The sequence below is a fragment of the Acinonyx jubatus genome, chromosome E1, assembly GCF_027475565.1.
Source record: "Acinonyx jubatus isolate Ajub_Pintada_27869175 chromosome E1, VMU_Ajub_asm_v1.0, whole genome shotgun sequence".
In the NCBI taxonomy this organism is placed as follows: domain Eukaryota; kingdom Metazoa; phylum Chordata; class Mammalia; order Carnivora; family Felidae; genus Acinonyx; species Acinonyx jubatus.
Genome location: NC_069397.1, coordinates 11,835,110 through 11,860,953, shown reverse-complemented (window position 1 = coordinate 11,860,953; position 25,844 = coordinate 11,835,110). Strand labels below are relative to the sequence as shown.

General features: G+C 52.4%; 1 protein-coding gene and 1 pseudogene across 9 annotated transcripts in view; both read left to right on the top strand.

The window, feature by feature from the left end:
• MPRIP (myosin phosphatase Rho interacting protein) overlaps positions 1-14,088 on the top strand; it is a 147,137-nt gene extending 133,049 nt beyond the window's left edge. For 6 of the 9 annotated variants that reach the window (XM_027047633.2, XM_027047630.2, XM_053211975.1 and 3 more), the window contains 8 exons: positions 2,343-2,490; positions 3,200-3,317; positions 4,176-4,335; positions 5,377-5,496; positions 6,250-6,336; positions 7,204-7,366; positions 8,743-8,828; positions 13,317-14,088. In XM_027047633.2, coding sequence (XP_026903434.1) covers positions 2,343-2,490; positions 3,200-3,317; positions 4,176-4,335; positions 5,377-5,496; positions 6,250-6,336; positions 7,204-7,366; positions 8,743-8,828; positions 13,317-13,388 — 954 coding nt within the window. In that variant the 3' untranslated portion in view covers positions 13,389-14,088. Of the gene's footprint in view, positions 1-2,342; positions 2,491-3,199; positions 3,318-4,175; positions 4,336-5,376; positions 5,497-6,249; positions 6,337-7,203; positions 7,367-8,742; positions 8,829-9,367; positions 9,434-13,316 lie in introns of all 9 variants that reach the window. The other 3 variants (XM_027047634.2, XM_053211973.1, XM_053211974.1) reach the window with 2 other exon arrangements.
• Positions 14,089-18,873: 4,785 nt separating this feature from the next.
• LOC106981380 (S-formylglutathione hydrolase-like) lies at positions 18,874-24,723 on the top strand (annotated as a pseudogene).
• The last annotated feature ends 1,121 nt before the right edge of the window (positions 24,724-25,844 follow it).

The following is a 25,844-nucleotide window of genomic DNA, read 5'->3' as shown; positions in this document are numbered from 1 at the left end:
GGACGAGCACGTGTGGTCGTTGGCAAGCCCTCCGACGGCCGAGAGGCCGTTTTCACTGTTCTTTTAACAAAAGTGTACAGGTGACGCCCCCTGTGGCGCTCAGTGTGTGTGAGCACCGCCTGCAGATGGGGGCCAGGCTCACCTTCCAAAGCAACGTGCACAGACACTGTTCCCTAGTGCCCTTCCGGGAGAGGACTCCGCTCCTTCTCGTGACGCCTAGCGGGTCTGTGTGGCCGGGCGCCTGGGCGCATTCACACCTTGTGTCACAGTGAACTGCTTCCCCTCCGTGTTCCGGCACAGTCCCTGTGCAGTGAGGCACTTTCAGCCCTGTGTCAGTCAGCTGGGCACCGATGAGGCCCAAACAGGTGACGTGATCCCACTAGTTAGCGAGAAGTCACATTGGGGCCTCTGGTAGCGTGACTCTGGGGACCTGGACGCTGCTCGTGCTGTGTATCCTCTGTCGTGTGCCTGTGAGCATCCAGCCCATCCTCCGTGTTCTCACCCCCTCGAGACACAGAAATGACAACCAGACAGGACTCCCAAGGGGGTCTGGCTGATGGCTGTTACTTTGTGCAGAGTTTTGCCTGGGTCAGGGAGACCAGGGTCTTGGCCCGACAGCCCCTCTTCCGACAGCTGTAGGCTGACACCTCCCCTCACAACTCTGCACGGTCGTCATTGACGGACTTTTATTGATCCCAGGGATTACTGGCTTCAAAATTAAAATTTGTTTACAGGGGAATCATTTTTAAACACGTATGCTGTCCAAGGAAGCAGCTGGTCTTTAAAGATCATTCCATGTTTCTGTAGGAAGAATTTTCACCCTTAACTTTTAAGTATTCTAAAGCACTCAAGTCACACTAAACCCTAAAAGACCTACTAGCTGTGTGTTCACTGTGAACCAGAGCATGCCAGAGGAAAGATGAGGGGCTTGGAGACAGCCGGGGGCCGGGAGCCACAGCCCTACACTTCCTCCAGCTGGCCTGTGGTGTGAGCGGAGGCCCCCAGCTTCCAGATGGGAGCCACCTGGGAGAAGTAATGCCCAGGTCATGGTGGACAAGAGTTGAGACCATTTGCACAGTGCAGCCAGTCTGTGGAGATGAAGTCGAGACTGTGACCACGAATTCAAAAATACTGACTAGAGAATCTCAGGCCACTCAGTTACTGCGGTGGCTCAGACAGGGACACCCAAGTGTGGTGATTTGATTCCTTTGTGTCCTTTCTTGAATCCATGTGCAAGAAGATTGACCAAAGAACATATAGGTTGGGAGGGAGGAGCCCCACCATACTTTGCATTTGGGATCTAACATGGCCATATTCTTCAGGTTTGTTTTTTTTTTAATCACCGAAAGGCCGGATCCCTACTCTGAATGAGATCTTGCGAGGGATTGAGACAGAGAGTGTACCTCCATGCCCAAAACAGCTGCACATCCCACCCTTTCACAGCCGTGTGGCACGTTCACCTGCCCCTCGGATAAGAGCAGTCTGATTAGCCATGCCTGGGGTTGTCTGTGTGGATGTGTAGGATGGTTTGATCCCGTCTTAGGGTGTACCTGTGTGCTTCCCCCAAACCCATGTCCAGGTAATAAACCAGCCTGCGTTGTAACAAGACATGAACCGGACAAGCTTGGAAAGCAGTTCTGTTATGTCTCTCGTTTCAGTTAGTTAATCAGTGCCCCTCTCTGTCCTCCTTGAAAGAGGAAGAAGGAAGATGCAGGCTGGAAGAGAAGAGATCGTGTGGCCTAACCTGAGTCCCCCAGTGGACACCAGTTTAGGGTGGCCAGCTGGTTAGTGGCAGGGCCAGACCCCCTGGGCTGTGTGCACCACCCCCCGCCCCCTGTCCTCACCAGAGCCCCCATCATTCACAGGATGGTCCTGGCTCCCTCCAGCTGGCAAAGACTCGTCCCTGTTTGACTGCTTATGAAATGCCCTGTTTGGTGCCGTATAACTCGAACCAGACACAGCCAGTCTCTTCTCCCTCCCTGTGGTCAGTCCTGCCCAGCAGCAATTCTATAAAGGTCCAGAATCAGCTGTTTTCAGTTCCACTGCAGCCTCTTCCCGCCACAGTACCGACTTTCCACAAAGCAGGATTCAGAACAGTCACGGAAATAAGAGAACGTAGAGCTATAAACTCTCTTCTAAATGCCGATAGCATGAAACACCCAGCAGGCATCGGTGGGAGCCTGCACACAGGCGTCAGATGCTCCATTGGCTCCGTGCGCGGTGTCAGGGAGCCTGCCGCCTGGACCAGGGAGCCTAGAGGGGCCGGGCTGCTGGCGCACTGATAAACAGAACACCCAGCTGAAAGGTAAAGAAATCCATGGAGTCCCTTTTGCATCTTACAGGCTACGTGCGAGCGAGGGTTTGCTGCGATGGAAGAGACGCACCAGAAGAAGATCGAGGACCTGCAGAGGCAGCACCAACGGGAGCTGGAGAAGCTGCGAGAGGAGAAGGACCGCCTGCTGGCTGAGGAGACGGCGGCCACCATCTCAGGTGGGAGCTGGGCCTGGGAGCCAGTTTAACCCCAGGGGCGTGGCAGGTGGCCGGCTTCCTGAGCTGACTGCATGGGCTTTTGCTTGAGACTTAAGCTTCATTATCCAAGAGAATCTTTCTCTGACAGTTCTCTGGTTTTGGGGGCCCTCCGAGGGCTTGCAGGCCCAGAGCCGGCACCCCCAGCTACACCTGAGGGGCTGTCCACAGCCCTCTGACCACATGAGACCCCCTCTGCCCCCAGTGCCCGGTAACATCAGCACAGAGGAGCTGTGGCTTCTACCTGGCGAGGAGACCGTATCACAGGGCCGACGCGCTCTGCCCTGAGCAAGCATTGGTGCCGTCGGTTTTGTGTTACCTTCCTTTCGTGTAACCCTACTTTATGGTGGTTTGTCATTTTAGGGTTAAAGAAACAAATACACCAACCTGAACACGTGCTTGTTTTGTAAACTCATGCTTGATTTCAGTGTCGACACTTACTTCGTCAGTTTGGCTCTCTTCTAACACACGGGGAAAAAAATGCACCTGCATCCCTCTTGTGGTGGGAGTTCCCTGGAAATTGCTTGGCTCGTGCCTGCCTCGGAGAATCGGTTTGGGAGAAGCCTGCCTGACCGCTCGTGACACCACGAGCGACTTAACAGTGGGCAGCCATCAGGCTGTCCTGTCCGCCTTGCCCCCCGAGCCTCTCGTGCTGATGGCCATGTCTTTGCAGCCATCGAAGCCATGAAGAACGCCCACCGGGAGGAGATGGAACGCGAGCTGGAGAAGAGCCAGCGGTCCCAGATCAGCAGTATCAACTCGGACATCGAGGCCCTACGACGGCAGTACCTGTGAGTCTGCTTCCTGCCCACTGGAGGCGGCCCTTGTGGGCCGGGCTCTGGAGGGAAGCCCTTCGGATGGGGAGGGACACCTTTCCTGTGGCTTTGTAAGAGCCACAGGGACACGGGTCCCAAGGGTGGGCATTGGCAGAGGCCTGAGGGCTCTGAGAGCACCTCAGCCACCCTTCCTGAGGGGCCGAGCACCTTCCCAGTTCCACTAGTGGAAGAAGCAGCCTTTTCCAAGAGGTCCAGGCTGCTGACAGCAGCATCACAAGGCTTTGATTTTCTGAGCATGGTTAAAGCCTGGTCCTGGTTATCAGACGCAAAGTACCTCAAAAGTTAGCGTTGAAAACAAATCACCAGAGTGAATTCTCTGCTGACATGAGAGTTTTGTCCGTGGGACTGTTAAGCTACTTGGGAGAGGAGCAAGTCAGGCTACAGGACAGATTCTGTAAGCCTGCGGTGCTTTTTTCGTTGTTTATTCATTTTGAGAGAGAGAGCATGCGCGAGCAGGGGAGGGGCGGAGAGAGAGGACAGAGAGAGTCCTAAGCAGGCTCCGCACTGTCAGTGCAGGGTCCGGCACGGGACTGGATCCCATGAAAACCGCGAGATCACGACCTGAGCCAAAATCGAGTCAGACACTTAACCAGCTGAGCCCCCCGGGCGCCTTGTAGTACTGTTTAAGTGTCCTTGTTTTAGCTGGATACGAACTTGCTGAGGCCACAGAATGAATGCACGGGCCCCCCTCTCTGCTCAGCCTTTGCCTTGTGTCTCATCGTTCCTCAAGTTTCGCAGAAGGGGCTCACAGAGCCTGTTAGAGGCCTGGCCCCGGGCGTGAGGGCGCAGAGGTGAGCGGTGGCCTCTCCCCAGGGAGGAGCTGCAGTCCGTGCAGCGGGAGCTGGAGGTGCTCTCGGAGCAGTACTCGCAGAAGTGTCTGGAGAACGCCCACCTGGCCCAGGCACTGGAGGCCGAGCGCCAGGCCCTGCGGCAGTGCCAGCGTGAGAACCAGGAGCTCAACGCCCACAACCAGGTGAGCCGGCGGCCAGGTGAGCCCGAGGTGGAGTTGGGAACCGGGCCTCACGTGCGGTGGCCCCGAGCTCCTGAGCCACGGAGCGGCCCCCCATCCACAGGCTTCTCCCTGACGTCTGACGTCTCCTGGCATATTGACGGAAACTCCCTGCGGGTGGCGGAGCTGGGACCGTCTGCCACCTGAACCAGCTGTTTCACTTCGGAGTCACTTTGGCTCCAGCCGACCTGGGCTCTCTGAGATGCCTCAGTCTCTCCTGAGCGTCTCTGGATTTCTGCTTCGTCACTGCTGAGCAGGGCCCGAGAGGGAGCGTCATTGCATCTGGTCCAGGTCTCCTGTCCCCGAGGCCGGGACTGTATTTAATCGTCTCCCAGTCGAGTCCATACACTGTTCACACTTTTTTTGTCAGATTATTCTTTTAAATTTTGCCTATTCAGAAAATCGCGGTACATTTAAAATCCTGGCTAATGGAAAGGCTCAAGGTAGATATAGTTTGATAAAAGCTACTCTGGGGTACCAAATTGGACCACTATCTGCGTGACCCACTGCTGGTCTTCCGCAGGCACTGAGTTGGCCAGCTCCAGACTCAAGGTCTCCGTGGGCCTACGGTCAGCCCGTAGGAGGGCGCTATGGTGGGACTGGTTCCGCCTAGTCACTGCAGTGGCCTAACATGTCCAGTTGTTAGTTGGAAAAAATGGTTCAGAAAGTGAGCAGGGAGGGCCTAACCCTGTGGAAACTCAGTTAAGCAAACCGTGAGACGCACGGATGCTAGTTATGGTGACAGAAAGGTATCGAGGTATCCTGCATACGCAATTCAGCAGATGCTTACAGAGCCCACGTGAACAGCTTCTGCAAGGATATAAATCACAGGCGGTGACAGACTCACACGTTAAATCTAAAACGCCACGGTGTGTGTGCGCACAAGCACTGCCCGTGGCCTCCTGTGCTCACACAGGGAACCGGCCTCTCCTGGTTGTGTCGTGTGAGTGCTGCCCCCAGGTGGCTCGGTTAAGCATCCTTTTGTGCTGTGTTGCTGTCTCGCAGGAGCTGAACAACCGCCTGGCTGCAGAGATCTCACGGTTACGGACGCTGCTGACCGGGGATGCCGGCGGAGAGGCCGCTGGCTCACCTCTCACGCAGGGCAAGGATGCCTATGAGTTAGAGGTACCACTCAGCCCCTCCCCGAGCCGTGCACCACACGAGCCCCAAGTGGGGACCGAAAGGTGGCCCTTAGCTTATGGTATCATTGCAGGGATGAGAGTCGGAGACAGCAGGAGGGGAAGTACGTGGAAGGATCCAGATCACCCCAAGGGCGACAAAAGACACTAGCTGCCAGGCAGCGTGGGGTCCGTGGCAGGAGTGGGGGACCTCTTGGGAGGCCACGGGGACCTTTGACCCCATGGCCACACCACAGATACCGACCACCTGAAGTGAAACATTTAATAGCTGTGTGAACACCACAGCTGCTTGCAGTTTTAAGTCAGAATGATTGATTTGTATGTCTTTTTATAAAAGCACCTAGAGTCTTTCTCCCCATTCAGTTAAAATTTGGTCATGAAAATATGCTCAGTGACGTGAAGGGAGGCTGAGTGAGTTCAGGAAAAGTTTTAGCAGGATGCTTTCATGGGCCCAGTCCCGGGAGCTCACCATGGCCCCTCGGCCGAGAAACAGGACTGTCGGGTCCAGGAGGAATCGCAGTGATTCCTTTCTGTTTCTGTATGTGATGTGCAGGCTGTTAGCAATGGTTAAGTGTGTTTGGTGGCATTTCTGGCCGCATGTTGGCAGGGAGGAGGACGAGGACAGTGTCTGCTTCCCAGGGCATGGAGACGTTCCCTGCTCGGCCCTCATCTTTGCTTTCAAGACTCTGGAAGTCCCTTTGCTGCTGAATGTCAGTCCCTAACCTCTCTCTCATTCTAGGTCTTATTGCGGGTCAAGGAGTCAGAAATACAGTACCTGAAACAGGAGATCAGCTCTCTCAAGGACGAGCTACAGACGGCATTGCGGGTAATGGCACCTGCCGTGGGAGACAGACCTGGAGATGGGCTCAGGGTCTGAGCCTGACCCTGAGTGGTCCGGTGCACTCAGGGTGACTGGAGTGGTCCCGTGCACTCCAGTCGCAGGCTCTTCTAGAGTGGATTTCATTTTTATGAGGGACGTGCTTTCAAAAAATTGAGTTCTTTCTTTTTTTTTTTTTAAGTTTATTTCTTTTGAGAGAGAGAGAGACAGAGACAGAGAGCATGAGCAGGGGAGGCGCAGAGAGAGAGAGGGAGTGAGAGAATCTCAAGCAGGCTCCGCACTGTCCGTGCAAGAGAACCGTGAGATCGTGACCTGAGCCGAGATCAAGAGTCAGACGCTTAACCGACTGAGCCACCCAGGCGCCCCTCAAAATTGAGTTCTCTTAAAACAGCATTTAAGCAGGTCCTTGTACTCCGTGCCTCTTGTGTGCTTTGGCGGGGACCGTGAGACCAAACAGAAATGTTGTCCTGGAAAGTGAGAGTTTGGTGAAGCCCACTTATCTCCACCAGGACATTCTTGGAATCAGAGAGGAGATGATGGAATCCCTGGGGGCCATTCAGTCACTTAGGAAATCCAAGACAGAGGAGGGGTTTTCCGGGAGGTCTTCAGTGGGTCAAGTCTATGCCCGTGCTTGCCAGAGCTCCCGGGGAGTCTCGTCCCACGTTGAGACGGACTCTCAGCTGTGCCTGTTTGACTTTGCGTTGAGTTCCTGCCTCTGGAAAACGGGCGTCGACCTGCCTCTCCTGACCGCCCACAGCATCCCTCAGTCGTTGTGCAGAAGCGTTCCAGCCCCGGGAGACGGACCACCCGGCCTGGCCCTAACCACCACTTGCTTCTGTCCTTTTTATCCCCAAGGACAAGAAGTATGCTAGTGACAAGTACAAGGACATCTACACAGAGCTCAGCATCGTGAGAGCAAAGGCCGACTGTGACATCAGCAGGTTGAAAGAGCAGCTGAAAGCAGCAACGGAAGCACTGGGTGAAAAATCCCCTGAAAACACCCCTGTGTCCGGATATGGTGAGTCCTCCAGGCTCTGGGCCCGGACGAGCTGTGGTCAGACAGTTTCACCAGCACCCGAGTGAAGGCAGAAGAGTCTTCTCTGTATTTAGACCTGAGTTTCATCGGAGAAGGCACTGGGGCTGGAGGGTGCCCTGGCTTCCACAGGCTCCCCAGGGTTGGGAAACCATCTTCCTCTCAGCACGCCGGTGGGGACGGTGTACTGATGGCTTTGAAGGGGACGTTGCTCCGTTAGCGTGTGTTTTCACAGTAATAACAGGTTGCATTTTTTGCATTTTTCTGTTTTCCTCAAGAACTCAATAGCTTGGTGACAGCAGCTGGCACCAGTTGCTTGACCCTGGGGCTTAACCATAAAATCTGTAAGAGGCCATGGGGGCAGGAGAGGGGGAGGGGAGGGGCAGGGGAGGACAGTCCCCCCCGAAGACATGTTGTAGAGTAATATCCAGCAAATTCAGCTGTTGTCTCTCAACCAGCCAAGCACTAGCGGTCGCGGGGGTGCTGGCCGCCAGGTAGAAGAAAGGTCACTTGTGTTGCTGCCAGAGGCGGGCAGGCAGCATGAGAGCACCATCTATAATCAAACTGTAGACTAACCCTGGAGGCTGACAAAGTGACGACAGTGGCCGCTTCCAAGGCGGAGCCTGGGGTGGCAGGGGCCATGGAGAGAGGAAGACGTGGAATTTGGGGGAGAATGCATATATCCCGGGACCTGCCAGTTTAACTTCTGAAGAACCAAGAGCACAGAGATGTGCAAACAAGGATATTTAGCAGTTGCAGCAAATAGAGGATCATGGCTTCTTAAAAGAGGCCAGGTAGAGATTGTGTCTCGACGTGGAAAGAGATCCCTAAGTGTGCTAAGTGTGAGCCCCACCCCCAGCAGGACACAGGGTGCGGTGCGACCCAGCGAACGTTCGTTTAAGCAGCCATGTTTAAGAAGCCTGCAGGACTGTGCACCAGACTGCGAATGGGGTTGTCTCCGTGGGGGTGGGTTACGATGGGTCGTAACAGTCCCGGGTTGTCCGGGGGAAGGTGTGGTTAAATAAGCAGCGGGACAGTTGGTCCGCTCGGCAGTTAGGGCCGCGGCGCGGTCCCAGAGTGAAGCGCACCAGCCGCCCTGCCGAGTGCTGCTCGAGCCAGTGTCCCGCACCGGCGAGGACGGCCTAGCCGCGTGCACACAGGCGTCCTCCGGTGCTTCCCGCACTTTGAGTTGTTCCGAGAAGGATCTAGTGTGTTTTACGGTTACTGGCTTTGTGCTCTCTCAAAGCTGTGTAAGGAAATGTCGTGAGTGTGGCAATAAAAACATGCTTTGGAGATTTTTTAACATTCAGTCTGGTTCCCTGGGGTTTTTTAAAACCAAAGTAACGGTTCTGTTCTTTCAGATATAATGAAATCTAAAAGCAACCCTGACTTCTTAAAGAAAGACAGATCCTGTGTCAGCCGGCAACTCAGAAACATCAGGTCCAAGGTGAGTCTGGCATCCTGCCCCCAGCTGTGTGGGGCTCTTGGACTTTAGGGAGAGGAGCTGGAGTCAGAGCCCACCACGGGCCGCAGCAGAGGGTCCCCAGGTCCCAGAACTCATCTGGCTCCACATGCCTACCCACTGGGCCAGTTCTGGTGGCTTCGAGCCCCAGAAGCTCCTTCGTGCCGAGGTGGAACCAAGTTTCGACAGTGACGATTGAGGGGCCAGGCCTCTGAGAAGCAGGGCTCGGAGTGAATTCGACCTTAGACGTCCAAGGCCGGCTTTCACCCCAGTGCCCTCCTGGGCCAGCCCCACTGTCTGCACTGTTCTGCACACGTCCCTAATTTAATACGACGCCACCTGCCTTCGAGAGAGGAAGCTGCCTACGCCTCTTGCCCCAGCCACGTGGTAGCACCTCCTGGCGCATGGCCCCCACCCCGCCGAGCGCCTCTCCACGGGAAGGACGGGCGGAGGGTGGGAGTAGCGAGCATGTTGCATTTAGGATTTATTGTGTGTGTCTTATTTTTTGCTCTTTCCTCTGACAGTCCGTAATTGAGCAGGTCTCATGGGATAACTGAAACGAGCCCGCTTCCAGGTCCCCTGTCATGTAGGTAAACCACCTCTCACCACCCACCCATCTGCCGCCCTCGAGGGGGCGGCAGGCTGCATGCACGGCTCACACCTCCACAGCAAGCTCCTTGTTTTATCGCTCCAGCAAGCACATACGCAGCCCGGGTCAGGTTCCCCTCACCTGTTATTAACGGGTTAGCGGGCACTGGAACCTCCTACTAGGCTTGACCCTTTGCCGAGGGGAGCATCCCCCTAGCTTGGCAGGTGGTCCACAGAGGCGGCGTCTCGGGTGGGCGTGGGCTCGCGAGTGGCCCCCGGCGGTGGTCAGAGTACAGGTCGAATGATCGGCATATTCCACGTTCTCTGGGGTAAACCCTCCAGAAGGGACCCGGCAGGGACCCGGCCGCCACTGGCAAACAGGGTCTCGCATCTTGGAGAACCCCCGCACCGAGTTAACGGGCCAAGGCAGGGCCGGACCCCGGTATTCAGGGAGCCAGCACGTCGCGGGGATGGCCAGGAAAATGGCTCAGCAGAGCGAGAGGACCAGGAGGGGTCGGGGCTGAATGTTTACCAGCACTTTGGGGCTGTTTTTAACAAAAGGAAAAGCTTCTTTCTGGGTGCTGTGGAAGGCGGTGGGGGCACCCAGGTGCTGGCTGAGAAATACCAGCCTCTCTGAAAACAAACAGGACAGTGGGCCCGTGCCTGGACACCCCCAGCCTGCCACCAGGCCGGCGTCCCGGTCACACAGCCTCTCGCTCCTGGTGTGCCTCTGGCCGAGCCGACCCGATCTCATTAGTTCTCTGACCACAGTCCTGGCGGTGACGCCGACGGGCCCAGGGCCACACACCGGCTCCTTGTGCGCGTGTGCCCGCGGCTCACTCTGAGGATCCACGGGCCGGCATCCTCCGGCTGAGGGGCTTCAGCCCCGATGGCTCTGGGGGAAGCGGGTTTGTTTTAAAAGGAAGACTTTTAAGAAAACACAAGTTTTAAACCTAGTCAGTTTGGTTTTATTTATTCTTCTACAGTCCCAAGTCACTTAGAACCAGATATGGCTGAGGCTTGATTGAAAACTTTGTTTGGGCTTTTTCTGTAAACGTGAAAAACACTCTGTTTAGCAAAAGGAGAACTTATTTGTTTACAGTTTTCTTATTGAAGGTTCTACTTCCTATTTGAGGTTGAACCGTAGCCGCTGTAAGTTCACTGTTAATGATTTAGGCCTGTTGCCCATCCCGGCAAATGACGGGCGATGAAAAGCTTCTGCTGCGCCCTCCCGGGACCTGGCTGCGGTCAGGCCACCCCGTCGGAACACATTGTGTTTCCCGGGGGTGTGTCTGAGTTTGTCCCTTCTGGAAGAAAGGCCAGAAAGTCAGTGACAAGACCAATAAGGGACTTTGCAGTGATGTGCCGGGAAGACCTTTTTTGCTGGCCAGGAGGCAGCTAAAGGCAAGGTGGAGAGTGAGGGCACTGTCGGGCACACCCACGAAGGTCGGGGCCTCCGGCGCAGCCTCAGACCCTCGGAGGTGCCAGCACCCAAATGAGAGGGGTAAGGAGGCCAGGAATGGGGTTTTCCCAGATGTGTTCGAGTCCACGTGACTTGGCCAAGTTTCCAGTGTCTCTGTGACACACTGTCCCCCTGGCCTGAGTAGAAGGGGACCTTGCAGATGTCCTTAAGGACACCTCTTGTGATGCCAGGCAGGCCTAGGCCTGTTTGCAGTATCCACCGGTGCTCACTCTCGGACGTGCGCCGTCCTTTTCCCTGGATGTATTTGGAGATCCCTCCCCGCCCTGCTCCCACTCCACCACCACAGGGAGACCCGGGAATGAGGTTGCCCAGAATCCACACCTGTCGGTGGTGCTCTTTGATGTGGCATCTGATGTGTCCTCGTAATGTCCTTTGTTGATGTTCTCTTTCCGTATCCTGCCTCACTCAAAAGGATAGACATTCTCAGCTCCCACACAGTCAAAGCAAGCCCGTTGCTTCAGAGCCTCGTGGCTTTTCTGAGATCGAGACCAGAGCGGACCTTTCCCACGGGGTCCTCATAGAGGCCCCCGTCCGGTGGTCTGAGTTTGGGGTCACGGAGGCAGTTGTTGGAGAGACCAGCCCTGTGGGAGGACCGAGCCCCAGAGGAGCTGCCTGTGTATACCCCGGGAGCCCTCGTCTGGGTGCACAGGGTCAGCACGGGGGTCACTTACTTTCTACCTTGATAGCTCAGCTCTGGCGCACAGCGGTATGTGACCCTGAGCCCATGGCCTCGGGCTGCCCCTCGCCGCCCTGCTCCCCAACTGCCTGTCCCGAGCACAGCAGGGACTCCTGACACCGGAGAGCCCACCGGAGGCGGAACGTTTGCTCTCCCTCTGTCCGAGGACCCTCCCCACCAAGTCCCCCGCCAGAACAAAGCGGTGCGGCAAGTGACGGGCCAGCTGGCACTTAGGTGTGGAGCCTCCCGCACCGCGGCCACGTCCAGCACCTGACGCTTCTCTGCCCGTGGCTGCCCCTTGACCTGAAGCACTGGGGGAAAGACCCGAGAGCGGATGAGGCGGTTATGTGCATTAAGGAAATTTACACTTCAGGGCGGGACACGGATTTGCCCCCCTGAGTCCTCCGCTGAGTGACCCAGCGGCAGGCTTCAACAGGGCCCCTAATGCCCGCTTCTCAATCTGGACCAATGGGTTTCAGAAGGGTTACTCATAGAACCCTTTATTTAAAAGAAAAACGAAAACCAGTGACTTCATTCATTTACACACCTAGAGCTCACTGCTCCACAGTACAGAGAGCAGGCAGAGCTGTTCTAGGCGATGGGGTGGGGGGACGCCAGGGCCCGCCTCTCCTGCCTCAAACTCTGTGGGAAGCTGTGTCCCACAGGCCTCACTCACAGACACGCGCTCCGAGGCAGCAGCCTGCGCCGCGCCGGGAGCTCCCAGGAGTGTGCCAGAGCAGGAAACGGCAGGCCGGGCTCTCGGGCCCCCCCGCCCCGCTCCACTTCACGGTGCTCTGATTTCTGGCTAAAAACCACAGTGGTCACCTGGAGCCTGTACCCGGGGCCACCCTTGAGGTTCATACGTCCCAGAGGAGCCTGTACCTTTGTGAGTTCTGGCACATGCCGGCCAGTGGGCAAGTCTGAGGCTGGTGTTGAGACGGGCCACGAAGATCACGTGGCCACTGAGGAACCAGCCCCATCCGAGCCGGTGCCAAAGTAACCTCAGCCACGCTCTGAGGATGTTCCTTTTCTTGTCAACAAGTTAGATCTTTGGGAAAAACCTCTAAGGGCCAGGGGGAACTGTTTTGTCCCCCAGTTAGTGAAGTGTCATTCATCTTGGAGCACACAGATTTCAAAATTACCGAGGTCACACTTGAAGGGAGTATTGGCTTCGCATTCTGAAAACTTTAGTAAGTATGTTGACCTGTTCCCAGGTCCCCAGTGACAGTAAAGCCACCAGGGCCGCTGGCCAGGGAGCAGCTCGGGCCAGGAGCAGGTTAGAGGGAAGCGGGCGCTGCCAGGGTGCAGCCCAGGGAGCAGGGGCCCCCGCTGTCCTCACGAGGCTCAGCGTCACGGTCACAGAGGGACCAGATGTGGACAGAGCCCACAGAAGGACACAGACGGGCGGATTTCTAGTTCTTGGCATACCTTTCTCCCCTGGCTGAGTCGATCTGATCACCGCTTGTCCGAAGAGCCCTAAGCTCGGAATTCAGCTGCTTACACACGTGGTCTGTTTCTCTGGTTTTTTCCTTTTTTCATCCAGATAACACCGTTTCACAGGGGACATCTCTCTCCTTAGCATGCCCCACTAATCTCTCGAGGAGCCCCTCCCGCCCCACCCTCCACCCCGGCACCCGCACCTCTGCCTGACTGCAGCCTGCACGCACGGCGCTGGGCCCGCTGTTAACGGTGTGTTTCTTTTTCTCCTGCCCTCGTGTCCACCCAGAGTCTGAAGGAAGGCCTGACCGTGCAAGAACGCTTGAAGCTCTTTGAATCCAGGGACTTGAAGAAAGACTAGCTGTGTCCCGTTCAACTTGAACACGCACCCCTCCCGGCTCGCGGCAGCACTACCCAAGTGCCGCTTCTTGTCTGTACCTTTATTTTTTATTATTATTATTGTTGTCGTTACCGTTGTCATCATTAACTGTGGGTATGGATGCATGAGAGACTGGTTTATGGGTTGTTCACATCGTTTCCCCGCTGTGTTGATTCCCAGTTCCCGTGTCCTCGTCAAAGCTTCGTTCCCACAGTATCCAGAAACCCGCCAGGCAGCGAGGGCCAGGAGGGCTGTCCGCTCCCGGCCGGGTCTGCACAGAGCCCCCTCCCGCCGCAGCCACCGCACTCACCGTCAGTATTAAGGCCCAGCAGTCTGTCGATAAGCTAGCTCGTCCTGCCGAGTGCACTGTGCGGAGTCGGGGCCCGGGCGGTTCTCGCTCTGCCACGTCTGGGTCACTCGGAGAGAGCAGGGCGTCAGGTGGCGGCACCGACAACTCACTAGCCTTTGGGAGAAGCCGGGAGAGCAGGTCGGGGGGCACGGTTCACAACCCCCGGTCACCGCCTTTGGCTTGGGAGAAGGATGGCGTTTTGTATGGGTCCCACTAATTCAGCTTAGAGCCGCACCGCAGATAATCGCGGGAAACCTTTCACAAGCTGGAGAATGTCGAAAGCAGCCATTCCTATTTTTGTTTGTTTTTTATTAAATCTTGCACAAAACCCCGGCCCCTCGCATTCCTTCCTACGCTCGCTCCTTTGTTGGTCACCAGTAGCCCTGGTCTCTTCCTAACAACTTAAGAGTGTTGACCTGTGGCCTGGGCTGCAGACCGTGCTTACAAAGCCTGATGAATTCCCTTGGGGAATCAGTCAAGGGGAAAGACTGTTCCGGTCTTTAACCTTTCTGAAAGAAACCTCCACATTGCTTTTGAGAAGGCTGAGTGAAGACCCCTATGTTAAGTCAAAAAGAAAGTGCAGAGGATGTCGGAATCAGATGAAAGCTGCCACTGTTGTTCTTTACTCTGAGCTCTGAAAGGTTCTCGCGCAGCATTCAGAGAGCCTAAAGTAAACCTGTGCTAGCAATGTTGCTTTTTCTAACAGAGTGAGACCTCTTTACCTGCCGTGAAACACGACGGCAGTTCTCGAAAACCTCTCACGCTGGGGTGTCCGTCCCGGCGCCCGGAAAACCATTAATCCTGTTGAGACGAGGACTGTAAACAAAGCCCCGCCGAGTGGGAAGCCGTTCGAGGCTCCAGAGCGGCCGGAAGTGCTGCAATAGTGTCGGGAGGATCTCGTTCTGGTCTCGCCACCTCTGTCTCCCGTTGATTTTACTGCCAAGAGCGCACTTTCACTCTGTCGATGCTTCCGTTAGGTGGGGAGTCTGGGTACGTGGGTACTTTGGGGGTAGAAACATGGAAGTCACCTTGCTCAGTCTCTAGATTCGGTTAACAAGGTCATCCAGGGAAAGCCCTGGAAGGGCCGGGCAGAAGGGCCTGGGGCGTGCTGTCTTCTAGTGGGAATAAACTCCGAGCCGTCCACTGGCATCGAGGCTCTTCTGTGCACCAACCTCCAGAGTCTTAACCCACACCTGTCACTCCTTTGCTGCTATTCCATGTTTTTAAAGGCAAGAGAATGTTAGGTCCGGGTTTTCAATGCTACTCACCAGACACCACTCCTCGCACCACCCCCGGTGTAGACTGGCAGCATTTGTAGGAAGGACCACGGTTTTGTGCGTGTGCCGCTCAGCATGGGATGCTCCGGATCCCGTGGTCCGTTCTTTGGGCTCTAGAACGCTATTTAACATGTATGTCCTCCAGGGCAGAGAGTGAGGGGATGGCCAGCAGGATCTGATGGGGCAGGGGCCTTGTTGCCTGGTCCCCGCACAGACCGTCTCAGCACCACGGTTTCACGTTACTCCTTCGGAGAACTCCCCTCTACCACAGTTTCCTTAGTGAGTGTCCCTGCTGCCTCTGGGGACTCTAGCCCTTCTCCAGGCAGCCCCCTGCCTCCAGCCCCACCTGCCTTCGGACCGTGCCAAGGGTCCGAAACCTGCAGTACTTTAAATAGGTCAGAGCACTTTACGCACCTGTGTTCATCACTTAGCCCTTGAGGTCGCACCTCGGGAGTCCTGGGAACAGCAGTATGCGGAGGTGGAAGGCAGAGACCAAGAAAGACAGATCTGTCACCACAGCCTCTGAGGGCTCCGCCTCCTCGCCCCAGAGACCACAGAACTCGCTCCCCTGGGCTGCTTCAGTCTGGGCGTTACCAGGAATGGGCTACAAACCGGGGCGCCCTGGCTTCTCTCCAACAAAAGGCTGCTCCTGCTGCAGCCTCCAGAAAAGGCCCCGAGCCTAGCCTGGTCTTGCTGAGCGTCGCATAGTGACGGCTGTGGCCTAGAACCCGATCTGAGCCACCTGCTGATAAGCCGGTCCTCTGGCTGGAGAGAGCAGACAGAACAGAATAAAGGGGGCTTCACTTTACCACCTCTGTGTTGCACCCCAATCCCGCTGTGCATGGTCTCCGTAGAGCACCCAGAACCCCGAGGAGGTTTTAGCCACCAAGTTCCTGAGAGAAGAAAGAATAAAGCTGTGGGGGTGGAGTTGCTTTCTGTGCCGGTGGAGAAGGGTCCTTCGGTGGATGGGGTAGTGTAGGTGATTGTGAACTTGGGGTGCTCCCACTGCTCCTGGTGCCGACCAGGCAGTGGGGGCGTCTCCACTTCCCAGTGGAAGATGAGCACGTGGATCGAGTCTTCCCAGCTGTAATGATCTTCCTGTAAATGGTCACTGGTCCCTCTGTGGTTCGCTAGCAGCTGACAAGCCATCAAACACGCGAACGGGAAAATGGCACTGTTTGACTTCGACGGGGTCTGTGCATAAGATCCACGCTCTCACGTCTGCACATGTGTGCGCACACATGCCGAAGAGCCGCTTTCTGCCAGTCAGGCTCCTTTATCGATGTGTGTGACTTCAGCGCCTGCTAGCATTCCAGTGACCATAGCTGTCTGCGGCCTCCCTGGCAGACGTGCGGCAGAGCACTTTGCCTTTGGAAATGGAAACTTGCACCGTAAGGCCTCAAACTGGGTCTGAACTTGATGGAGGAGGTTAGGGCCATCCTGGGGCGACAGGTGGGGGCCATGGGAGGAATGTGTGGGTTTGTCAAGAGCCAGGATCAGAGGCTCCTCCCTAGGAATCCAGTGAGTGGAAAGGCCCCAGGCTCTGGCTAGTTAAGAGGAACCTGTCACGCAGTGGACTCACCAGTCACTAGCTCACCGACCCAACAGCTAGGCCTCGGGGGGCCTCACGGTGGCCAGACTCGGGGGGAGAGCGAATTGCGGTTCCTAAGAAACGTAATTGTGGCCCCCGGAGTCTGTCTGAAAGGGACTGTGACAGTTGTTAATAAGGCCACGAAACAAAATTGGCATAAAAAAACAAGTTTTAGAGTTCCAGTTGATAGTGTTTATTTCACCATGGAGCTGGAACACAACCTGAGAACCGAGCACGATCCTTGTCACCGCTGCCTGGCGGTCCCCTTGGCGAGTCCGTCTTTAGCCTGGGACTGGGCCTGGGGCAGCACTTGTCTGCCCCACCCCTGCTGGAGGCCGGGCACCTGCCCCGTGGCCACTTTTCTCGGGCTTTAAAGCGACGCACGCGGCTGTGCCGGGGTCCCCGACAGCTCGCCGGCTACAGGGAAGCACTGCGGGCACCCCCACGTGTTCCCCACTCAGATGAGCCAGCGGGCAGTGCGTTTCTGCTCCCACTCCCCTGGCTCCCAGAGCTGCCCAGGCCCCTTTGGCGGACTCAGCCCATGCATCACCTGTGGCCTGATCTCGGGCCCCGCGTGCTCTGTCACGGCTGACCACACACCAGCTCTTCTCCAGGCACTCGGAGCTGTTTTCACGCAGAGTGGAAAGAATGCGGCCCGTCAACACGTCTTCTCAAATCTAAAAGTGGTCCTGAAAGTAAGCGTCCGCATCGCTGTCCCACGGAAGCTTGCCACAATTTTAACTCCGTTGAACACACAACTTCAGAAAGCCGGAAAACTACAGAATTCAGCGACCCTTCATCACCAGGAAAGGTGGGAGGGAGGGGGGATTTTTAAAGTTCTTACAAAGGACAGGGAAGCAGGTAGTAAAAGGAAAAAAGCTTGTGCTCATCGGCAGCTTCGCTTCTCTGGAAACGTCCGTCCTTTGGAATACCTCCCATCCTGAACATCCTGGAAGCGGAGCTCCTGCCATGCGTTCTGTCAGATAGGAATTTGCTTCACAAACAGATCTGACGTGCCGCCCGGACGTGTTCTCCATCAGCTGGGATCGGCGGGCAGCTCTCAGGGCCCTGGCGCCACGGCGTCCACTCTTCACCAGGGCCTGGGGAGGTGCTGCCGAAAACTTGCTTGTGCTGACGCTTCTTACAGTTCAGGTATTTGTGTGCCGCTTTGTGTCGTCTTTCATCGCAGGCTCTCGCCCCTCGGGTCATTCTTGAGAGACGAAGCCCTGTACTGTCCGCTCAGTCGGGGAGCGCTACGATACCTAAAAGGCGTGAGCTCAGACAGGAGACCCCTGATCCGAGGAGAGATCGTTCCATCCACCTGAGATTGGGTCAAAAGCTAACGTCCACTGTTCTCAGCACCACGTAGGACATCGTAGGACGCGTGTCCCGCTCCACAGCTGGCCGCGTCTGCCCAGAGACGGGGTCCGTGGTACTTGGATGGGGTGCCGTTGCTCTCACACCTGGACGCTTTCAGTGAGGCCATACTTCCCACGGTGGAAAGTTTCAATAACCACCAGCCCGAAGTGAGTCTGGTAAAACCACTTGTTTTGGGTTCTTTGTGAGGAAGACAGGACATAAACACAGTACGAAAACGAACATCGATTTCTCTCAAGGGTTGTCGGCTGGAAAAGACCCAGCCTCATTCTTCTGCCCTTTTGAAAACAAGTTTCGAGTATTCTGGTTTATTAAAGGGAAGGGGTCTCCCTCCTTGTCTTTCAGCAGAGGAATCTGGGCAGAGTACGAGGAATACCTCAGCACCACCCCAGCCCCACTGTAGGGAGCAAGGACCACCTGCCCCAACACAGCCTGGGCCCCTTCCCCCTAGGTGCCCGCGTGCCTTGTGGAGAGGAGCCCGCCTCACTGGCTTCCAGCTTCTCTGTGTAAAAGCCACTGTTTACTTTCTTCAAAATAACCTACGTTATACAGAGTGAGCGGTGTAAATATTACTCAGAAATTACCGCAGGGATTTTTGTGACAGAGTTGGTATGGGTTTAAAAATACCCCTTCGCAAGCTAGGGAGGACAGCTTTGGGTTCAACACTGAATGCCACCCAGGGTGATAAGGAACCGTTTCTGACGGGTGATGCACCTTCTTCAAAGCTTCGGTCACCTCATGGGCGGTTTTCAGGAGTGCATGCCAGCATCTGAAGTTACAGGAGGCCTGCATCCACGCGCGTTTTCTCTGGAAGAACTCCATCATACTCACTCCCGGCCGAGCCATTCGGAGGCCTCCAGGAAAAGCAGGACCATGGAGAACGTGGTGGGCACATCTTCCCCAGATCTTTCCGTGGCAATTTCCGGCCTGTAGGGAGACGTCGTGGAAGGCACCGCTCTGGCCCGAGCGGCTGGATGGGGGGACTCGTGACCCCTCGCCGGGCCGGGTGTCTGCATGTCCCCCACTCCTAGGTCCTGTGGGAAGTGTCGAGGGTGCAGAGCTGCCAGCGCGGTCCCTTTGCATCGTGTGTCTGCGTCACTTTGGGGAGGGAACGTGCGGGAAACTGGCTCATCCGGTGCATAGGCTGACCCAGGAGGACTCGGAGGTCCCGAGGGTGAAGCACATGGTCCGTGGGCGCCGGTCGGGGGCTGGTGGGGGAAGGGAGAGCTTCTCGGGATGCAGTCTGAACACCAGAAGGAATGAAGTTCTGGAAAAGCAGCGGTCGCCGGACACAGTCGGCCTGCCACCCGTCACATGTCTGTGCCCTTCACAACTAGTTGTATCACATATTTCAGTTTTGTTTTATAGGAAGCTAGGAATAGATTATATAAAGAACACTAAAGTCATTATTGTGTTATAAGTTTGTATCACAAAACCAATTACGATGGATTTTAGGATTTAACCTTTAGTATTAATGACTTCTCTACTGACTTACTGCTAGGACTTAAAACCAGTTAAGTGCTAAGAATTCATGTGGTTTTCCTAAGTAATATTTATAAAGTGTAAAGTTTCTAAGTGACTCCTCACCAATTGTAATTCTTAATAACTTTTCTCACAAATACACTCTTGTGTCAGAGGGAACGTCTCGGTCCAGTGACCAAGGACGACAGCGCTAGGCCAAACTGTGGGGGGAGCTGATACACGAACAAAGTGGAACGTGTAGATAACTTTCTGCTGTGACAAGCTTGGAAATAATCCACAGCAGTGACTTCTGTCACAGCTAATTATTGCAACAGTCGGGTGATAACGTGTTCAAACAACAAGCCCGTGTAACTCTAACCGGGGTTTCATTTCTGTACTAATGCTAAGTGGTAACGTTCTCTGAACGTGTGCGGAGGCCACTGGGCTCGGCAGCCCCCCACTGCCCCCCCGCGCTGGGGCGGCCCCAGGGGCTCTGCCAGGGGGTTGGAGGGGGGGTGGCATCTTCTGTCCGGCCACACTGCCCTCCCAAAGAGGTGAGCCCGGTCAGCCAAGCTGCTCGCTCTTCCGACAATTCAACATTTTGATGGTTTCATTGAGGCTTTTTTAAAAAAATAAACCGTTTCTGAACAACTGTTCACAATTGAAGTGTTCCTTTGTCAAAATATTTATTCCTTTGTGTGACATGCTAGATTCCCATGGATGCAGCTGATCGTTTCTACTTTGTAAATATTACCTAACTTTACATAAACTATATCATAATAAACTATTTTTGCATCACCCTGGCATGCTGTGAATGGGAGTTTGTTCAATGGAGAGACATGCACAATATTTATTTAGATCAGAATATGGAAACCTGTCAGTAGCCTAGAGACTTACCCTGGAGTTTTTTGGTTTTCGTTTTGTTTGGCTTTAAAAAAAAAACGTGTTTTCAAAGTTAGGGATTTATCAGCATTTTAAAATCAGGAGATTTCACATAAAAGTCCGTATTGTGGGGCATCTGGGTGGCTCAGTCGATCAAGCATCCAACTTCAGCTCAGGTCCTGATCTCATGGTTTGTGGGTTTGAGCCCCACGTCGGGCTCCACGCTGACAGCGGGGAGCCAGCTTGAGACTCTCTTGACCTTTCTCTGTCCCTCCCCAACTCCCGCTTTCTCTCTCAAAATAAGTAAAGTTTAAAAAAAAAAAAAACTACCTATGTTCACATACAATGCATAATAAATATTTTATATCATGAATCAAATGAAGGTACACTGGCTCTGCTCTAGAAACCTTCAAGGGAGGCCAAAAGCAGCATAAAAAATACTAGAGAGGAACGAGCTAGAACTATCAATCAAGGAAATAGAACTCTCTCATATCTGCCCCTTTATTAGTAGGTTTTTTACAATAAAGTTGTACTTGGTGTTTCAAAGAGAAAATACATCCTATCTCATGACCCAATACACACACACACACACACACACACACACACACACCATAACCCAAAATTTCACAAAAGAATGCACCCTACATTCTGTTAAATTTTTTAAAATTCTAGTTGTGGCCCACTGAATAGAATAAGAAAATAAGAAAATAAGAAACTGGATTTTCCCAATACTGCCACACCCTTTGGAATGAAATAGGTGAAAGTGTGTGGAAATCCAAACTTTTATTCAGTAAACAGAAAAAAACAAATTCTGACTCTACCTATTGGAAATCAACTTCTGGAATTCAAAAAACTTAGAAAAAATAAGAGTACAGACATACAAAGTAGCATACCTCCAGTGTGCTATTCCAGTTGTTTAAAAATGTTTCGATAATTTTTTGTTCTTTAAAAAAATTCTAGACACTGGTCCTAATGGTATTCTAATAACTTTAACATTTTTTTAAAGCTGTGTAATTGCAATTGTGAAAATCAGTTGGCACTTAGAAAATCTAACATCCTTCCATGATTAAAGCACTCAGCAAACTAGGAATACAAGTAAGCAAATTCAGTGTGATAAAGAACATTTATAAAAACCCCACGACTTCATACTTAATGGTGAAAAACTGGAAGCTTTCCCCTAAGATCAGCAACAAGACAAGGATAGCTCTTCTCACCATATATATTCAACACTGTACTGGAGATTCTAGCCAGGCAAGAAATAGGAAAAACGTCCATGTTGAAAAGGAAGAAGTAAAAACTATATCTGCAGGTAACATGATCTCGTATATGGGAACCCAAGGGAATCCACTAAAAAAATCTATTGAAACTGATATGAGGTCTGCAAGTTTGCAGGATACAAGATTCATATACAAAAATGAATTGTATTTAGTAGCAACCTGAAACAAAGCAATTCCATTTGCAATAATATCAAAAAGAATAAAATACTTGGGAATCAACTTTTTTGAAAGAAGTGTAAGACTTAGACACTGAAAACTACAAAAAAAAAAAAAAAGTAAGATTTAAACAAATGGAAAGGAATCCCATGTTCACGGGTTGGAAAATGTGGTATCGTTAGAACGGCAATACTCTCCAACTTGATCTACAGACTCAACACAATCCCAGCTGCTTCTGCAAAAGCTGATCAGCTGATCCTAAGATTCATAAAGACATGTAACGGGACCCAGGATAGCCAAAACAATGTTGGAAAGAAGAACAAAGTTAAAGGACTTGTTTACCGGGTTTCAAAACTTGACACAAAGCCTAAGTAGTCAAGACAGTGTGTGTACTGGCACAGACCAATGGACCAGAATTAAGAATCCAGAAATAAGCAATTGCATTTAGGTAATCAACTGATTTTTAACAAGAATACCAAAACCATTCAGTGGAGAAAGAATAATCTTTTCAACAAATGGTGCTGAGACAACTAGCTATCCACATATAAAAGAATGAAGTTGGATCCCCTGCCTCTCACCATACACAAAACCTCAAAATGGTTCACAGACCTGACCCAAAAGTGGGCAGACCCAATGGGGGTCAGGGATGAGAATGAAGAGACCGGAGAAGGTGGCATGGGCAGCCATGTTGAGGCCTCACCTTTCCATTCCGACCACTGCTTTTCCCACCACCACTGACCCCCGAGGGTCACCTACCTTTTGGTGCAGATAACAAGGCAAGTAGCAATTGGTCAGGAGAAGAATGCCTGCAACAGGTGCTCTGGAGGACTTCAGAAAGTTTTTGAACACGACAGTGTTGAACTGAACTGCAAGATGAAATTTGCTATCTACTTACCACCAGAGGCAGAAACTGGAAAATGCCCTGCACTATACTGGCTGTCTAGTTTAACTTGCACAGGACAAAATTTTATGTGAAAGATTATCAAGCTGCTTCAGAACGTGTCCTTGTCATCACCGTTCCAGATACCAGCACATGTGGCTGCAATATTAAGGGAGGCGAGGGCTGGGACTTTGGCACTGGTGCTGGGTTTACGTGGATGCCACTGAAGAGCCTTGGAAAACTACCTACAGAATGCACTCTTATGTAACTGGGGCGCTTCCTCAACTCATAAATGCCAGCTTTCCAGTGGGCCCCCAAAGGATGTCTATTTGGGGCCATTCCACGAGAGGCCACAGAGCTCCGACGTGTGTTGGAAGAATCCTGGAAAATACAAATCTGCATCAGCAGCTCTCCGGTGTGCAACCCAGCGCTCTGTCCTGCAGGCAAAAAAGAAGCCTTTAGTGAATATTTGGGATCAGATACAAAGTAAAGGGAAGGCTTCTGATGCCACCCATCTTGTGGTCCTGTCCAGGTTCTCAGCCTGACACACTAATTGGTCAGGAAAAAGACGGCCAGTTCCTTTCAGATGGACAGTTACTACCTAGTAACTTCACAGATGTCTGTACAGAAAAGAGAGTCCCTTTTCCTTTTGGATTACAAGTGGGTTATGATCACAGTCACTACTTCATTGCAATCTTTATTGCTGGTCACATCGGGCACCATGCAAAATACCCGAATGCATGAAAAACTTCAGATAAGAGAATTTCCAGGATTATAATCCTGCTATAAACAGAACTGTAGGGGGAAAGTACTTCAAAACATTGTATTTCATAGTGCTAAAAATGCATCATTCCATAGCTGAATCACTTTCTGAATAAACATAGAAGACCTAGAAAAAACGTGGTTCACAGACTGACACAAGAGCTAAGAGAATAATACTCCGAGAAAAAAACACAGAAGCAAATCTTTGCGACCTTGGGTTGGGTGACGGTTTCTCAGCTATGACACCAAAATCCAAACAGAGGTAAAAACAGGTATTTCTAACACGCAAATGCCAACAGTACCCAAGAAAGTGAAAAAAGACCATCCAGAGCATGGGAGAAATTATTTGCAAATCATATTTCTGATAAGGGACTGGAATCCGAAATATAAAAAGAACTCTTACAATCCTTATAATTCATATGAAGTTATAGGTCATAACTTATAACTCTTATAATTCATCAATAAAAAGGCAACCCAATATTTTAAAAACGGGCAAAGGACTTGAACAGACATTTCTCCAAAGACAATATACAAACGACAGGGACATGAAGAGATGTTCATCCTCATTAGTCATCAAGAAAAGGCAAGTCAAAACCACAATGAGACACCACCTCACACCCAGTGAGCTGGCTATAATTTTAAGTCAGTAATAATTTTTTGTTGGCAAGGTTGTGGAGAAGAAGAAACCCTCCTACACTGCTGGATGGAATGGAAAAGTCTGATAGTTTCTCAGACAAGAGTTCTTGGACCCCAAAAATCTACTCCTAGCTATGTACTTGAGAAGTGAAAACATGTCGGCGTGAACACTTACATGTGAAATGTTTACAGCATCGTTATTTGTAATGGTGGAAACCAAAATGTCAATCAAACGATGAATGGGTTTTTTTTAAATGTCGTATATCCACGTGACAGAATATTCTATCACTCAACTACAGAAAGAAGTGAAATACTGACACGCACATGCTACAACACGGACAGCCTCAAAAACATTATGCTGAGTGAAAGAAGGCACATACAAAATGCCACATACTGTAGGATTCCATTTATAGGAAAATCCAGAGACAGGAAGGAGACAGTGGTCGCCAAGGGCTGGGAGGGGGCAGAGAACGGACAGTGCTGCTCTTGGGACACGGTTTCTTTCTGGGCTGAAGAATACGCTCTGGGATCCGAGAGTTGGCGATGGCCGCACACCTCTGTTATGTACTAAAAACCACTGAATTGCATTCTTCAAAAGGGTGAATCTTTTCATGTATGATTCATATATGAATCTCCATGAAGTGTTTTTTTTAAGTAATCAGCTGTTTTGTTTTTTAATTTTTTTTTCAACGTTTATTTATTTTTGGGACAGAGAGAGACAGAGCATGAACGGGGGAGGGGCAGAGAGAGAGGGAGACACAGAATCGGAAACAGGCTCCAGGCTCTGAGCCATCAGCCCAGAGCCTGATGCGGGGCTCGAACTCACAGACCGCGAGATCGTGACCTGGCTGAAGTCGGACGCTTAACCGACTGCGCCACCCAGGTGCCCCATTAATCAGCTGTTTTAAAAACAATTCAAAAGAACCAAAACATGCTTTAAAATATAAGACAGCTGTAGGCCACCGGGTTGGCTCAGTTGGTTAAGCATCCGACTCTTGATTTTGGCTCAGGTCACAATCTCGCAGTTGGTGAGTTCAGGCCCCAATTCGTGCTCCACATTGTCAGCCTGCTTGGGATTCTCTCTCTCCCTCTCTGCCCCTCCCCCACTCACTGTCTCTCTCAAAATAAATAAACTTTACACACACACACACACACACACACACACACACACACACAGTATTGTTGGGGCACCTGGGTGGCTCACTTGGTTAAGTGTCCAACTCTTGGTTTCAGCTCAGGTCATGATCTCACAACTTCGCAGCTTCTGCCTCGCACTGTGTCTGTCTCTCTCCCAATAAATTAAAAAGACACGATGTCGTTGTATTGGTTCCTTCAAACCTTCCTGGTGTACTTCACAGCTGTGGGCACTGTCGAGGCTAATTCCCACTCCAGCGGTGTTTTCTAATCATAAGGGTTGCAGGAGGAAGTGTTGTCTTACCACAGTTCTTTTCAGAAAACCTGAATCTTGTGAGATTTGATTTCCTACTGCTAAGATAATGAAGATAACAATATAAACAAAGCCATTAAATAAAAAATCTTACGAGATCATTTAAGAATCCTGAAAACATCCAGACAGCTCGGCTAGGTCACCTTATGCGCGCATGGTTACAACATACGTCTGAGCACCAGCCTGCTTCTGGAAGAAGGGGATGCAAGCCACAGCAAAGACCCAGATACCAGTGGGAGTGAGCTGCACGCAAGCCAACCTTCACAGGTTGGAGGAAAATGCTGGAAATCCTGCCACGGCAGCATGGACATCTTGGAGAACACTTCAGAAGGTCCCCCAAGGA